The sequence below is a fragment of the Mustela nivalis genome, assembly GCF_964662115.1.
Source record: "Mustela nivalis genome assembly, chromosome: 16".
Classification (NCBI taxonomy): domain Eukaryota; kingdom Metazoa; phylum Chordata; class Mammalia; order Carnivora; family Mustelidae; genus Mustela; species Mustela nivalis.
In genome coordinates, this window is record NC_139035.1 from 65,073,012 (window position 1) to 65,087,507 (window position 14,496).

Sequence of the window (14,496 nt, forward strand, 5' to 3'; positions counted from 1 at the left end):
AGAGCACGAGATAGAAGGCACCCAGCTAAGAGCTAGGGCAAGACTATTTCAAGCAATAGGAACTTCAAAGTCCACAAAACAAGAAGGAATTTACAAAATTCCAGGAATTAAGAGAAGACAAGTAGGACAGAAGCACAGTACTGATTAAGGGGGACAGAGGCACAAAATGAGATCAGATGTGTGTTTAGTGCGAGCGGTGCGAGCCTGGTGGGACACGGGGAGAAAGGAGGACTTTATCTGACGGTTCATGAAAAGCCATCTATCAAACTTTGAGCAAAGGAACACACACACACACACACACACACACACTCGCACAGACGCACAGAGGCATTTGCGTGTGTATTCACCTTTAAATGCTTCAATGGCTTGTCATCAAATATATGTGTGCACATGTCCCTATACACACATGTCTGCATACACACATGCTACATACACTACAGCTGAGTGTAATAAAGATTTTCCAAGTGGCAATTGGGAAATGGTGAGGAGACAATAAAGCACGATGACAAACTGGCCTGGAGAGGTCGCAGAGCAGGGGAAGACAAGTCGTGGGGTTCAGGCATCTGTTGGGAGAGGTATGACCGGGACTCGCTGACAGACTGGAATGTGAGGGAAGCATAAAACGGGATTCCCAAGTTTCTGGCTTTAGTCCCTGGGTAGCTGGTGATGCCATCCTTTCCATGGTGAAGACTGCGAAAGTGCCAGATTTAGGGAGCACAGTTGAGTGTGCCAGCTCGGAGCTGCTTCAGTTTGAAGGGTTTTTGTGATATCTAACGTGTTTATGCCAAACAGGCACTTATAAGGGTCAGGACACCAGAAGAAACGTCTGGACCAAAGACATAAAGTTGAAAATCACCGGCCTACGTTTAGAGCCATTGAGTGGAACAAGATGATATCAGCCAAGGAGAAAGAAAGAGAATGTCCCAGGGCAGAACCGTGAGCAATTCCGATATTTAGAGGATGGGTAGAGGGGAAGATCCAGAAAAAGATGGGGCGCCTGGGTGGCTCAGTGGGTTAAGCCTCTGCCTTCGGCTCAGGTCATGATCTCGGAGTCCTGGGATCGAGTCCCACATCGGGCTCTCTGCTCAGCGGGGAGCCTGCTTCCCCACCTCCACCTGCCTCTCCATCTACTTGTGATCTCTCTCTGTCAAATAAATAAATAAAATCTTTAAAAAAAAAAAAAAAAAGATCCAGAAAGAGACCAGAGGAAATGCCCAGTAAGGTGGGACGACTCTCGGACAACGTACCACGGAAGCTGAGGACAGAGAGCCCTTCTAGAGGAAGTGGTTGATCGCACTGAGTTTTATGGAGGAGTGAAGATAAGAGAATAAAATTTTTCTTTGGATCTAACAATATGGAAATTTCTGGAACCTTATCAACGACAATTTTGGGGGACTGGTAAGAGTGGAAACCAGGCTGAAGTGGTTGGAAAGGGAATAGGAAGTACAATGAGTTTTGCCGTGGGGTGATGCTGTGGGAAGATGTGGGGTCCAGACAGGGTTTGGATTTTATGGGAGGTGCCGGGTCCTTTTTGCTACCTGATAGGAATATTCCAGTAAGCAGAGACACAATGAGGGAAGATACAGGCGCGTCGTGGAAAGAGTGAAGTCCTTGAATCGCAAAATGAGAGAAATGGTTTTCATTCATTGAATTCAATTAAGAGTTCTTGAACATAACACAGGTGCTTCTGCTATAACGTCATATGTGTTTATTTTTAAAAGTCCTTGCAATCTGCAAAAACACACACTAAAAATAACAAGGCTTTTGGGAAAAAACAATATTGTGGTAGATCCTGCAAAACCTATAATCAGAGCACTAACTAATATAATCATAAAAGTTTCTGCTAAATAAATGAAATGGTTAAAAAAAAAAAGTGAAGCCTCTAATAAATGAGTAAAATCAACAGGAGCCATAGGACTAGATCTTCTTCAAGGGCAAAGGAAGGTGGGTGGCAGGAGCTGGTGAGGGGAAAGTGCACAGAAGCCGGAGAAACCAGGCAGGGGACACGGACAGGCATGTGGTGACGCCGAGGCGAGCAGAAGTCCTGCTCCTTGTGGAGGTGCTGGGGCCCACGCCGTGCTCTGCAGCGCCAGATCTGGGTGCGGGCGCCTTTCCTTGGCTGGAAACATTCGCGTGCTAGGGAAAATCTTGTGGCCACTCACTTCCACATCGTACGGATGTGATTTCTGGGTTTACCGATTGTAAGTGGAACATCGGCAGTTCAGGAACATGGGCTCCGCCGCAGAACCTGTACGGCATTTCTCGTCCGCAGCTGCCGTGGGCCGAGCCGTGGGCTGAGCACTGTGTAGGTACAAGGATGCAAGAGGGGGGCTTCCCCTCACCATGTTTGACTTTGTCGAAAGTCTTGATTTCCACAGTGAGAAGGAAAGAAGGGGAGACCGGAATGTGCTCCAGCTAAACATAATAAACACGGAATCGCAACGGTGCTCCACTTTTGTCCGACACGTACTCTGTCGGATTGCTTTATCCCGTGGAACCCTCGCAGGAACCCTGTGGAGCGGTCCCTGTAGCATCCTTGTTCTTCACGAAGTGGGGAGGTCGCTCACTCGGCGAACGGCAGAGCCGGGATTAGACACTCGGAGGTCTGAATAGCTACCTTCTTTTTTTTTTTTTTTTCTATTTATGGGTGGTGTATTCCATTTTATTCTATTAACTTTTTTTAAATTTATTTTCAGTGTAACAGTATTTATTGTTTTTGCACCACAGCCAGCACTCCATGCAATCCGTGCCCTCTCTAATACCCACCACCTGGTTCCCCCAACCCCCCACCCCCCACCCCTTCAAAACCCTCAGGTTGTTTTTCAGAGTCCATAGTCTCTCATGGTTCACCTCCCCTTCCAATTTCCTTCAACTCCCTTCTCCTCTCCATCTCCCCATGTCCTCCATGCTATTTGTTATGCTCCACAAATAAGTGAAACCATATGATAATTGACTCTCTCTGCTTGACTTATTTCACTCAGCATAATCTCTTCCAGTCCTGTCCATGTTGATAGAAAAGTTGGGTATTCGTCCTTTCTGATGGAGGCATCATACTCCATAGTGTATATGGACCACATCTTCCTTAACCATTCGTCCATTGAAGGGCATCTTGGTTCTTTCCACAGTTTGGTGACCGTGGCCATTGCTGCTGTAAACATTGGGGTACAGATGGCCCTTCTTTTCAGGACATCTGTATCTTTGGGGTAAATACCCAGTAGTGAATAGCTACCTTCTTAAATACGGGGCGAGAAGCCGTTGAGCGCGGTGTCCCTGTCGTTTTCCCACAACCTTCAGGACTCTGGAGTGTTCCCTTCTGTCCAGTAAGCTGAGAACACACGGCCGTCTTTTGCCTCACAGTCTGTGAAACACAATTCTGGACGAGCACCTGTCGCTAGCCGGCCCTGCAGGAAAAGTCTGGAAAGAAGTGACTGGCTCTGACATGGGGGGTGCAGGGAGTTAGCCGGCACTGTCACCATTTCATGCAGCCAGGCCAAGGCCAAGCCCCTCTCCCACGGCTTCGACAGGTAAAGCGGAGGGGGATGGGGGCTCCCACCGTCTTGCCTGCTCCCCCACAGGGCCACTCCGCAGCTGCGAGGGCCCCGGTAACATGAGGCCGTGGAGGCGGCTGCTCGCAATGGCAGCCAAGGGAGAGGGAGCCTCTGGGGCGTGGGCCGGAGAGGCAGACGGCGGGACCCACATTGCCCTGAAAAGAGCACCAAGGCCCCCCTCTGAGAGCACCGACATTTGGACACCTGACCGAGGACAAAAGAACAGTCAATACTGTTGAAGAAATGGGGACAATGAACAAAAAGAGGCCCTCACCCAACGGAGTGTCTTCTAACGAGGTGACGGCCACGGGCCGGCCCAGAGGCTCCGACCCAGATGGGAGCGGCGGCGCCGGCACTGTGAGTGACTCCGTCTCGTCTGTGCCTCTCTCCTCTCCCCACAGCGTGCGGGGCTGATGCTGGGACGAGGAAGGGGCGCCGGGGCGTGGTCACCACCCCTCACCTCCCGGCACCGACGGAGCCACTTGCAGCCGCAAACCCTGCTCTGTGCTCCGGGGGGAGGTGGAGCGGCGGGGGGTGACGGACGCCGGAGAGCCTCTCACATCAATGATGAAATTAAAATGTGTAAAACAGGATTGTGTTTAATAAGCCAGCGAGACGGTTTTAGTAACACGAAGTAATGAAAAGGTCACGGAGTCGGTCTGAGATGTCGTTCAGGGAGCGCGCTGCCCAGCAGGGACGGAGCCACCGTAAGAGTCATTGAAAACGTACGCCAGTGTCCCGTACACACCTCACAGGCGGCGACTCCTTCCAACACAGCTGCGTCTGTGAAATGGAAAGGTTGGGCCACGTCGGGTCCTGCGCGGGGCTAGCATCCAAGCGTTTGCGGGCGATCGGGATGGGAGGAGTTCGGGCAGCTCAGTTCGGTGGACCGTGTGGCCCTGCGGTGGTTCCCAAAGGGCAGCGGCTCCCGCTGCCCGGCTGACCAGCCGCTGGCTCTCCTCTCCCGTGTGCCAGGGGACGGTTCAGGAGCCGCCGTGCCCTCGCCGTCCGTGGTCCTCTCTCACACAGGTGGAAGTGAAAAGAAGAAGCGGGAGGTGGCGACAGATCGGAAGGTGGAAGTCAATGGAAGAAGGGAGTTGGAAGCAGAAGAGGGGACGGATGGAAGGACTCGTGGAAACCCGGGCCCTGTTAGAAGTGACTTGGGGGGCCGGTGGGATCTTCAGGCTTCTCGTCTGTTTTTACCCTCCGTCCTAAAGTCGGGAAGAACATTGTAAAACTTTAAAATAGGAAAAGACCTTAGAGAGCATCGATTTAAACTCCTTGTGCTAGAGAGTGCGCAGCCCGAGCCCCAGAGCCTGCTCGGTGCGGGTTTGCTAAGCCGTTCTTCGGTGGCCGACACGGAACTGAATTAGGAGTTCCGTTTGCTTGTTAGCTTGTTGGGCCTGAAGATTCAGGCTAAGCAAAGGCTGAAAGAACCGGTGCTCCTGAGAGGAACCATTCTAGTCCAGCGTGGGGAGAAAGATGCTGAAGAAATGAGAGAGGAAAGGAGCTGAGACTTAGCGTCGGGAAGAGCAAGAGGGGGAGTCGGTCAGAGTGACGTGCCCACGCGCGAGTGGGTGTCCCTCGAGTCCTCGGGTCCATCACATACTGAAGCCGTAACAGGGCTGTTGACTAGCTCAGTCTCGCGTTCAGGGAGTCACCACATTCAGCGACGCTCGACGTCTGGTCTGCGGCACAGACGGGCAGGTGCGCACCGTTGGCTCGGCGGCCGGCAAGCTTCTGTTGGGGAGAAACACCGCAATCAAAGTGTCACAAAATCCAGGCTGAAGAACGTTTCAAGGCTGAGAGCGGTTTGCAGCGCTGAGTGCACCTGAATTATCAGGCCGGGGAACCGAGACCAGCCAGGGAACTTGCTCATTCAGAAATCTTGGCGTAGCCCCGTTGTCCAGGCTTCGCGTCTTCGCCGTGCAAGCCCCACAGCTCAACGGCAAACTCACGGGAGCTGACCAGTCTCTGAGACACCACGCAACTCACTAGCTAACTCCAAAGGCTCATTCATTCATGTTTCATGGTAAATAGACCAGACAAGGCGTACCTTCGTGGCTTTTGCTTCCTGGTGGATATAAGCAATTTAGTATATTAAAATGCATGTCGGAAGATTACTTACCAGTACCCTGTTACTCTGTTCTTACCCCATCAAAGAAAGCATCACGATCTATGAAAGTCACATCTTTCTGTCTGGTTCCTCGTCACATATAGTATGTGTGTGATTCGTTGTTTCTCCCGGCACTCAGCACAGTGCAGGGTGCATGCAGACCTTCCATACATGTTTATTAGAGGATCGATTAACTCGTGGGTTATTTCTATGATGATGTTGCAACCTAATAAACCATCCTTCTCTTCCTCAGAGGCAATTTTCTAACACGAGAACGAAATCTCTTGAAGAGCATTTGGAGCACGCTAGACAACCCGGCCATCCGCTGTCAGTCTTTCGTGAGAACCAAAAATCTCGTTTCTGCATCCATCCGACGGAAAACCGGCACCGAAGACCACACTCTTCAGTTCGTTCCTATGGTAATATCATCGAGTGTTTGCTTTCATGCCAGCCCTACTGAGCTATACAGAATGTGGGCAAGATACAGGCTCTAATCCTCTTTCTACTACTGTAACCCTGGGGGTATTTAATTATACATTTAATTTACTGGAAATTCAGTAAAATGAAGTCAACAAACAAAAGGGAAGATGAAGTCCCTTGTGCCACCTGGCTCCGGTGTGTAGATGTCCTTCACCCTGGGCACACGTCACCTCGCCACGGAAGAGAGAGTCTCCTCTGCCCTGCCTTTCATAGTGTCTTTGTGGCAGCAACTCCAGTTCTTTCAGAAACCACAAGCAATTTGATTTTCTAGGGCACATTGCTGGCCGCGTACTGGCTGCATGGATTATTCTGAAGTGTGTCAGTCAGACTTCGTGGCCAGAATGAGAAGAAACAGAGAAACACTGCACGCCCTTCGGATGTGCCTCACCCTCTTCTTCTCCGGATGCCATCACTGGCCCCTTGTTTCTAGAGCTTTTGCTTCTTCTAATTACAAGATCGCTTGTGGGTTTGCTAACATTGGCAGATCCCACTCCTCCGTCCCCGTGCTAGCCTCCTGCCACCTCACGTCTCTGCTGATTGTGAGACACAGGCTTGCTGGAGTATGATGGCGTGTGGTCCCACATCATCAGCACGGGGAGAGTGAATGTCCCCCACCGGGTAGACGGGACTACGCGCTCGACCCAGATCAGACAGACCAAGTTTGGATTCCAACTCTACTCAGTCCTACCTCACTCTCCTGCCCCGAGGGATGAAAAGAAACTTCTGCACACAAACTGTTTCACAGAATAAATGTAAGAGAAAGGACATGATTAGGAAAGCATTCTTTGCAACTTCTAATAAAAAATTGATTTAGACAAAAGTCATCAAAAGATGAAATGATAAAATATTGATGGGATCAATTTGAATAGAGCACCAGGCTGTTGCTACCTGGAACGCTGATCAATTTTGCATTGCTTAGGGTGGGAAAACCAAACAGTGTGCACCTCCTGATTGGGATTCCAGATAAGAGAGAAAATGCCTCGCTAAACTTGAATTTCAGATAAATAATGAATAACTTTTAGTATGTATGTTTCATGTAATATTGGGGACATACTTACCCTAGAAAATTATTTATTGTTCTTTTAAAATTCAAATTTAGCAAGGTATTCTATATTTTTATTTGTTAAATCTGATAACTCTACTGATGTCATGCAAAGTTGTGTGTGTGTGTATATGCATGTATATAGTTTAGCACAGTTATATATATAATTTATATATAGTACAATGCAGTTTATAGTATATATATCTCAATATAGTTTATATAGTTCCATAAGTTTAACTTGCATCTAATTAAGCCTTTAGAACTGACTTCCAATTTGTGGGAAATACAGGGCATAGAAAGAGAAATGGTCCGATGCATGAATGATATCCTGAAGGTGAGGTTTTGACCTGGTTCTTAAACATGACCATGAAATAAAAAAATTGGGTAGAGGATGGTGGAATGTTCTAGACCACAGATGCTGAAAGGAGGAACATTTTGCCTCCCCCCCAACAGGTATGGACCACACTTAGAGACATTTTTGGTTTCCCCTCATATGCTGCAGGGGGGAGAGAGGATGCTGGGGCACCTAGAGGGTGGAGGCCAGGGGAGCTCTGTCTTATAACAGGAGGGACACCCTTCCCCCCACCACACCATAAAACGTATCAGGCCACTGAGGACAACAGTACCACTGTTGAGGGACCCTGATGTGGGCTCCAAGAGCCTTTGAAGATTCCACAGCCGATCGCAATGCACAGTGACCATCTGAACCCTGACACCACACTACACATACCAGAGGGAAGGCAAGGCGGCTACTTAACAGTGACAGGGTGGGAAAATGCTTATGTGGGGAAGGATCACAATACATGGCTAAGAGGACAAATGAGCAGGATGTAAGGAAGTTTGTATGGTATGACCTCATACTATTGGAAAGGAGAAAGAACCATGGAAACACGTCATTCCATGTTTGCTGTTAATGATTGGTTTTCTCTGCATTAAGGTACACACATATACACACACCTTAATGCAGAGAAAACCAATTAGAGAATCAGTCACCAAAATATTAATAGTGTGGGTATTAATTGTGTGTGGTATATTTCCAAGCTGGAAATCATGAGTGATTTATGTAATCTTTTTTTCCCTTTTTTTTTTTCTGTGTTTTCTACGGTGAACACATATTACTGTTTTCAGCCAAGAGGAAACAGAATGGTTTTAGCAAGAAAGTTCTTAGTCTGGGTGGAAGACCCCTACTGCAATCCCCTTTTGCAGCGCAGAGCTGAGATGGCTCCTCAGACATCTTCCTTGTGCCCAGAGAATATTGACAGAGATGGCCACACTGATCCAGAAACTAAAGGATCTAGAGCACAGAGCGGCTGTGCCATTCTCTCTCCAGCAAGATCCAAGAATGAATGAAAGGGAGCACGAGGAATGGGCCCAACAGCAGCCTCTGCCTTTCCAAGTGTGGGAGGCAGGTGTCCCTCGATGGGAGCTAGACTAAGCCCTAAGGAGACTGGCTATGGGCCAAGCCTGGACAAGAGAAGCCCTGGCGGCCATACTCCTCTGTGTACCCTGATTGGATCTGGATAAGTTGCAGGAAGTTTTCTGTTCTCTGATCCTAAAGGACTAGAATTTAGGGTCTTCTCTTTGTAAGCTTGTCCAGTGTTTCCATGGTTTTAATTGACTAAACCCAACGCAGTATTGGTTTCTGAAACCCTCAAAGTCCCCAACAGTGAGGAAACAAACAAAAGTATCTCCCCCATCGGCTACCCAAGTTCCTAACGAAGCTCTTGAGACAAGCCCTAGGGTTCTCTCATCCTTAGCTCTTGGTACCCCAGAGGGATTTTCATAAGGATGGTCCCAGGAGAACTGGCATGAGGGATTACCTTCTCTTGGGGAAAATAAATATACAAAGCTCCTAAAATCCAGAGTTTAAGCGATGGCATTTTTTCCTGGGCTACTTCTCAAGCCAAAGGAACCAAGGACCGATCTCAACTTCAAGAAATACAGCAATGATTTGAGGTTTTCTCTGATACTGTAGAAAGCTGAATTTTCCTTACTTTGTAGGTTTTAGCTTCCCTTGTAAATGGCTCTTGAACACAAGGTGTTTTTACCAGCTTCCTCTGAATAGATTCAGCCCTTTCAGTGACTTTTAAAAATCACTATCTGGAAAGTGATTCCTTCTTCCTTTTGCCAAGGTCAGAAGCAGTGACTGGCTGTGGGCAGAAGTAAGTGAAAATGGGATACAATGTGTGTTTTCTAAATTCTTAGTATTTTTCCTCCAAGTTTTTCATTATTTTTTGGTTGTATTGATTCTCATGCCATTAATATTACATTTCTTCATGCTCATCTTGCTGTGGTAACGGATTTAAGGACACAAAATTTAGCAGGGACAAGATAATAATCTTCCACTACCGAACTGAAAAGGAAATAGGATAATATGGGGAGGCGGCAAGTCACAGGGAGACAGAGGTTGAGTCAACAGAAAATGATGTTTTCTAAGAATTAAGGTTACTCAACAATAGAGTTGATGATAGTATATCTATATGGATCTGTATGAGGGAGTGTGCACTGCTGGTCATAAAGATATAGCTCTATTGCACCGTTACGAGGATATTCAAAATTTATCAGTAAGTGAAAAAAGCTAGTTGTGATTTGGTATGTACAGTTTCATTTGTGTAACATTGAAATGATATGGAAATATGCACAATTGTAGTTAGAAAATTTCTAGACAGAAAATTTTAAAAGACATAAAGACATGAGTCATGTTTACCCCCGGACCAGAGAATGCAAAGCATAGGAAGAGAAAACTAACTTTTCCGTTTATACCCTTTTGTACAGATGGCTGTTTTTCCCTGAAAGCATTTTTATAATATAAAATCTTCATTTTATTTTTTAAGTAAACTTGGTATATTAAAAAAAAAAAAAAGAAGGGGATGCTAACTTGTAAGATCATTAATTTCCAATCATTGGAAAGACTGAAGCAGAATTTGGGGGACTATTTTTGAGGAATATTTGCTTTTAAAATTACCTCCTACTGCTAAGGTCCTGCGACTCCATTATATAAAAGGACTTCAAACCACCAAGCACATAGGCTTTCCCAGCTTGCTTCCCGTTGGAAAGACTTGAATAATGAAATGAGTAAGATTAACCCCTTGCCCAGGATTGATTGTCAGGTCTAAGCAGGACATCATTATCATTTCTTTACAACGAAATATTTTAACTTTTTTTTTTTTCAGGGTAGAGAGATATTTTTGGCTAAAGATCCAGAATCCAAGAAAACAGCAAGTGGTGTAAAATATTTTTCTTCTTGGTGACATGGATTCCATAGAAGTAGGCTGCCATTTTGTTTCTGTTGTCATGACCTTACTAGCCTGGTGTTAACATTCATCAGATCTTTGCCCTCTTGGTGAGCCCTCGTTTTCCTGAGGGGGTGATGAGTGCAGAAAGGAACGCACGAGCTCAATTCAATCTTTTTTTTTTCTCTATCGTTGCTTATCTTCTCATCCCCCTTGGCAGAGGTAGGGATTGATTTTCCAGTTATATAAGATTGGGGTTTTATCTTGTTCAGTAACACATCATGAATCTCAGTTAAATAGCAGCTGTTTCAAGACTAGCCTATCACCACATATCAAAGGAAAATGAACACATAGGTTGCTCTCCATTTCCCCCTATATTTTGAACTTATTTTATATTTTTCTATTCTTCAAAATCCTCAGTAAGGAAATTCCAAAATTTGCCCTCATTTAGCTGCTTGCATCCCATTGTGGCGATAGGCAGAATTGAGCCTGTCTCTATTTAAAATTTTAATATCTTGTTCATCATGGAATTTTGCACTTGTTTTTTTAAAAAAGATATTGCATTAAAATCATGTTCGTCTTGATCACTGAGTGTCTTTGGGGCTCTCCTAAATGTTGAGTCCAAGATGAGTATCTCACATGCCACGCCACTTCCAGCACTGTGCAGAAAGGTTTTCTTTTCCTGGTTACCATCCTCCATTAAAACTGATGGTAATTTCCTCGGGGTCTGGCTGTGGGAGCTCAGACCTACTATGTTTACCTTTTCTCCTTGATCCTCTCTGCAACCTTGTTATCGAGTCTCACTGTAAGAAGAATTTAACAATTATTTTTCTCTATGTTTTGAAGAGAAATGACTAAGAAAATCTGGATTATATAAAGAGGACAAAAGGAAAAATCATTTAAGATTCTCCATTCACTATCCAGAAAAGAGTATTATTAGCATTTCAGTGTATTTATTTCCAACCCGTTTCTAATGATGTGTGTACCATTCCATGGGCTTTCTTTCATTGTTTATTTCTTCCTTTCTGTTTAATTTTTAAATATTATGTCCTGTCTGTCCATCACATTTTTCAATGTCAGAACATTAGATGTTTAATAGCTCCATAGTTCCCATCATAGAGATACATTATAATTCATTATTCCCTTAGTTATTTACATTGTTTGGGGTATTAATTATTATAAATACCATAAAAGCTTCTTTTATATATATATCCTGATACATCTCTCTGATTATTTCTTTAAAATAAGTAATTGGAAGTAGAAGTATTAAGCCAAGGAGAATGGATGCTTATGGTTACTAATATGCTAATATTGCATTTACTTATCAAGGTCAACATGGTAAAATTTTTCTGGTTTCCCAAATGTTTTCAAGTTTTTCCAACATTTTTTCCCAATGTAATATCATTCCCAGAGTGAGGAGAATCCTTTAATTCTCTTCAATAAAACCCAGGGGGAAAAATGTCTTCTTTTTCCTCTGTTTCAGAGCCACCATGCTGCTTCAGGCAGTTGTGGCAAAGACAATTCACACCAGCCTTAAAATGAGAAGACTGGATGTATGACTTACTAATTTTGGGCAAGCCACCAAACCCTAGGTGTCTTAGGGTACAAAATGAAGATAGTTATCAAACGGATGGGATTGGTGTGCTGTTAAATAACGCATATAAACACTCTTCATAAACTAAAAAGTGCCACAAGTTACTATTCTTGTTGCTCATTATTGTTATTGTTATTATTAAACTGTTTTTAAAATGAGAGCTTGTTGGTTTCTGAAATTCCCCAGATAATGAGGGAGGGTGTGCAAACTGGTTTTCCCAGAGGTACCCAGTTTATTATTATGAAGAAAGTAGAAGAGAGGTCAGAGTTTAGTCATGAGTCAGACCAACTGTGAAAATTCACTTCCAAGCACTGGCTGAAAACACGAAAATACACACAGTGCAGGAGAACCAACACTTAGTAATTAATCTACATGCAGAGGACATGCATCAACGGGGCCTTGCTGGTCCTGAGAGAGCTCTCTGAGCAAGAGGAGGCAATGCCAGTACCCAAGAAAGTAGAATATGTCTGGTTGAAAACTACTGTCAGGAGGGCAGTCAGGTTTGAAGCAGGTGAATGATTTGTGAAAAGGGTTCATGAAGAGATGTCGGGGCGTAGAACAGGGACAAAGCAGACTCTCATGTCCCCTCAGAGCAGAGAGCATTGTTCCATTTGGCAACTTGGAAGGTAAGATCTATAAGATGATCAAAATTGTGGTTTCAATGAAGTGGAAGAAGTCGGCCAGTTTGTTTTAGGTCAATAAAAATCTGAAACTGCAATTTATGAGAAAATTCTCAAACTAATACATTTTCTATTTCTTTAGCTCTAGTTGCCTCCAAACACCCGTGTTCTGGCTCATGAGGAAGCCTTTTTAAGACTAGCCCGGGTGTCCTTCCTACTATCCTGTCCCATCCCTTTATACAAAACTTTCCATACACGCAATTGCTTCCTGATTATGTTTTTTACCTTTTCTCTCCAGGGCACAGGAGACCCCACGCGCTGGGCGTGTCTCCTGGAGCAGGTCCTTGTTGCCCCTTCTCCTGGTCCCGAGCCGGCGCGGGGCGTGGGTGTGTTCTGACTCACTGACAGACCTGAGTCTCCACGGGGTAGACCCAGCGTTTATTCATGAAGAGCAAGAACCACACAGAAGTGAGTGAATTCATTCTCCAGGGGTTTTCCAGTTTCCAAGAACACAAGATCATTCTCTTTGTGATATTTCTTCCATTGTACCTTTTAACTCTGGCTGGCAATGTCCTCATTGTGACAGTTATCAGCCTCACTCGTCACCTCCACACACCCATGTACTTCTTCCTTAGTGTGCTCTCCATCTCCGAGACCGTGTACACCCTGGTCATTGTACCGCGGATGCTCTGCAGCCTTACTGGTCTTAACCAACCCATCTCCTTGGCCGGCTGTGCCACCCAGATGTTCTTCTTCCTCACCTTGGCCATCAACAACTGCTTTCTGCTCACGGCCATGGGGTACGACCGCTACGTGGCCATCTGCAACCCCTTGAGGTACACGGTCCTCATGAACAAGAGGGTGTGTGCCCTGCTCGCATGGGGGGCTCTCAGCATTGGGCTGCTTGTGGCTGTAGTTCAGATTTCCTCTGTATTTAGGCTGCCCTTTTGTGACAGAGAAGTGGCCCATTATTTCTGTGACATTCTCCCAGTTATGAAACTCTCCTGTGCAGATACCACTCTACATGACATCATTAATTTTATCATCAGCTCGTTTGTTATTGTGGTCCCCATGGGGCTGGTCTTCATCTCCTACGTCCTCATCATCTCCACGATTCTCAAGATCAGCTCTGCCCAGGGCCGGAAGAAGGCCTTCGCCACCTGCGCCTCCCACCTCACGGTGGTCATAGTCCACTACGGCTGCGCCTCCATTGCCTACCTCAAGCCCAAGTCTGAGAACACCAGGGATCAGGATCAGCTGATCTCGGTGACCTACACGGTCATCACCCCCCTGCTGAACCCTGTGGTGTACACCCTGAGGAACAAGGAGGTCAAGGATGCTCTTCGCCGTGCTATTAGCAAAAATCCTCTTGCCTAGGATCTAGGGTAGTTGGACAAATGGCCTGTCATCTTCTGGGTATTTTGTCATCTCAAAAAATGTTTGTGGATCCTGTTATTCATTCTTTACCCAGGAAGAGGTGCAGGACGCGGTGGTAGGGCTGCAGTGACGAGCTCAGAGTTTCCCTGACTTGAAGTTCATTTTCATCGTGATGCTCCCATGCCTTCTACTAACCTCGGACATTAGCCCCGGAGGACGCGTGTCTTACCTTCATGCTCCTCATTTCTGCGCTGCTGAACTCATATTCTGTCAACAGTTGGGTGCCTGCGTTCAGCTCTGAGCTTGAACGCTTGTCTAAACACAGGCCGGGGTGTCTCCTAGTTCCTGATGCTGTTGCCTTCTGCAAGGGGGATTGGATTGATGTGTGAGAAAGGTGTAAGGTTTTAGGGTTATTTGGCGAGAAAGTGAGAAAGAGAGCTTGCCAAAGGTCTTACAGCCCGTAAAAGGGTGATGTTAAAAAAGAAT

At 45.9% G+C, this 14,496-nt stretch overlaps 1 protein-coding gene across 1 annotated transcript; it reads left to right on the forward strand.

The window, feature by feature from the left end:
* Positions 1 to 13,077: 13,077 nt before the first annotated feature.
* Positions 13,078 to 14,079, forward strand: LOC309850003 (olfactory receptor 10J1-like; the record flags this gene model as incomplete). The annotated part of the gene is made up of 1 exon (XM_082703110.1): positions 13,078 to 14,079. The coding sequence occupies one exon, from the start codon at positions 13,078 to 13,080 to the stop codon at positions 14,008 to 14,010; it is 933 nt and encodes a 310-aa protein (XP_082559236.1). The 3' UTR covers positions 14,011 to 14,079.
* Between the last annotated feature and the right edge of the window lie 417 nt (positions 14,080 to 14,496).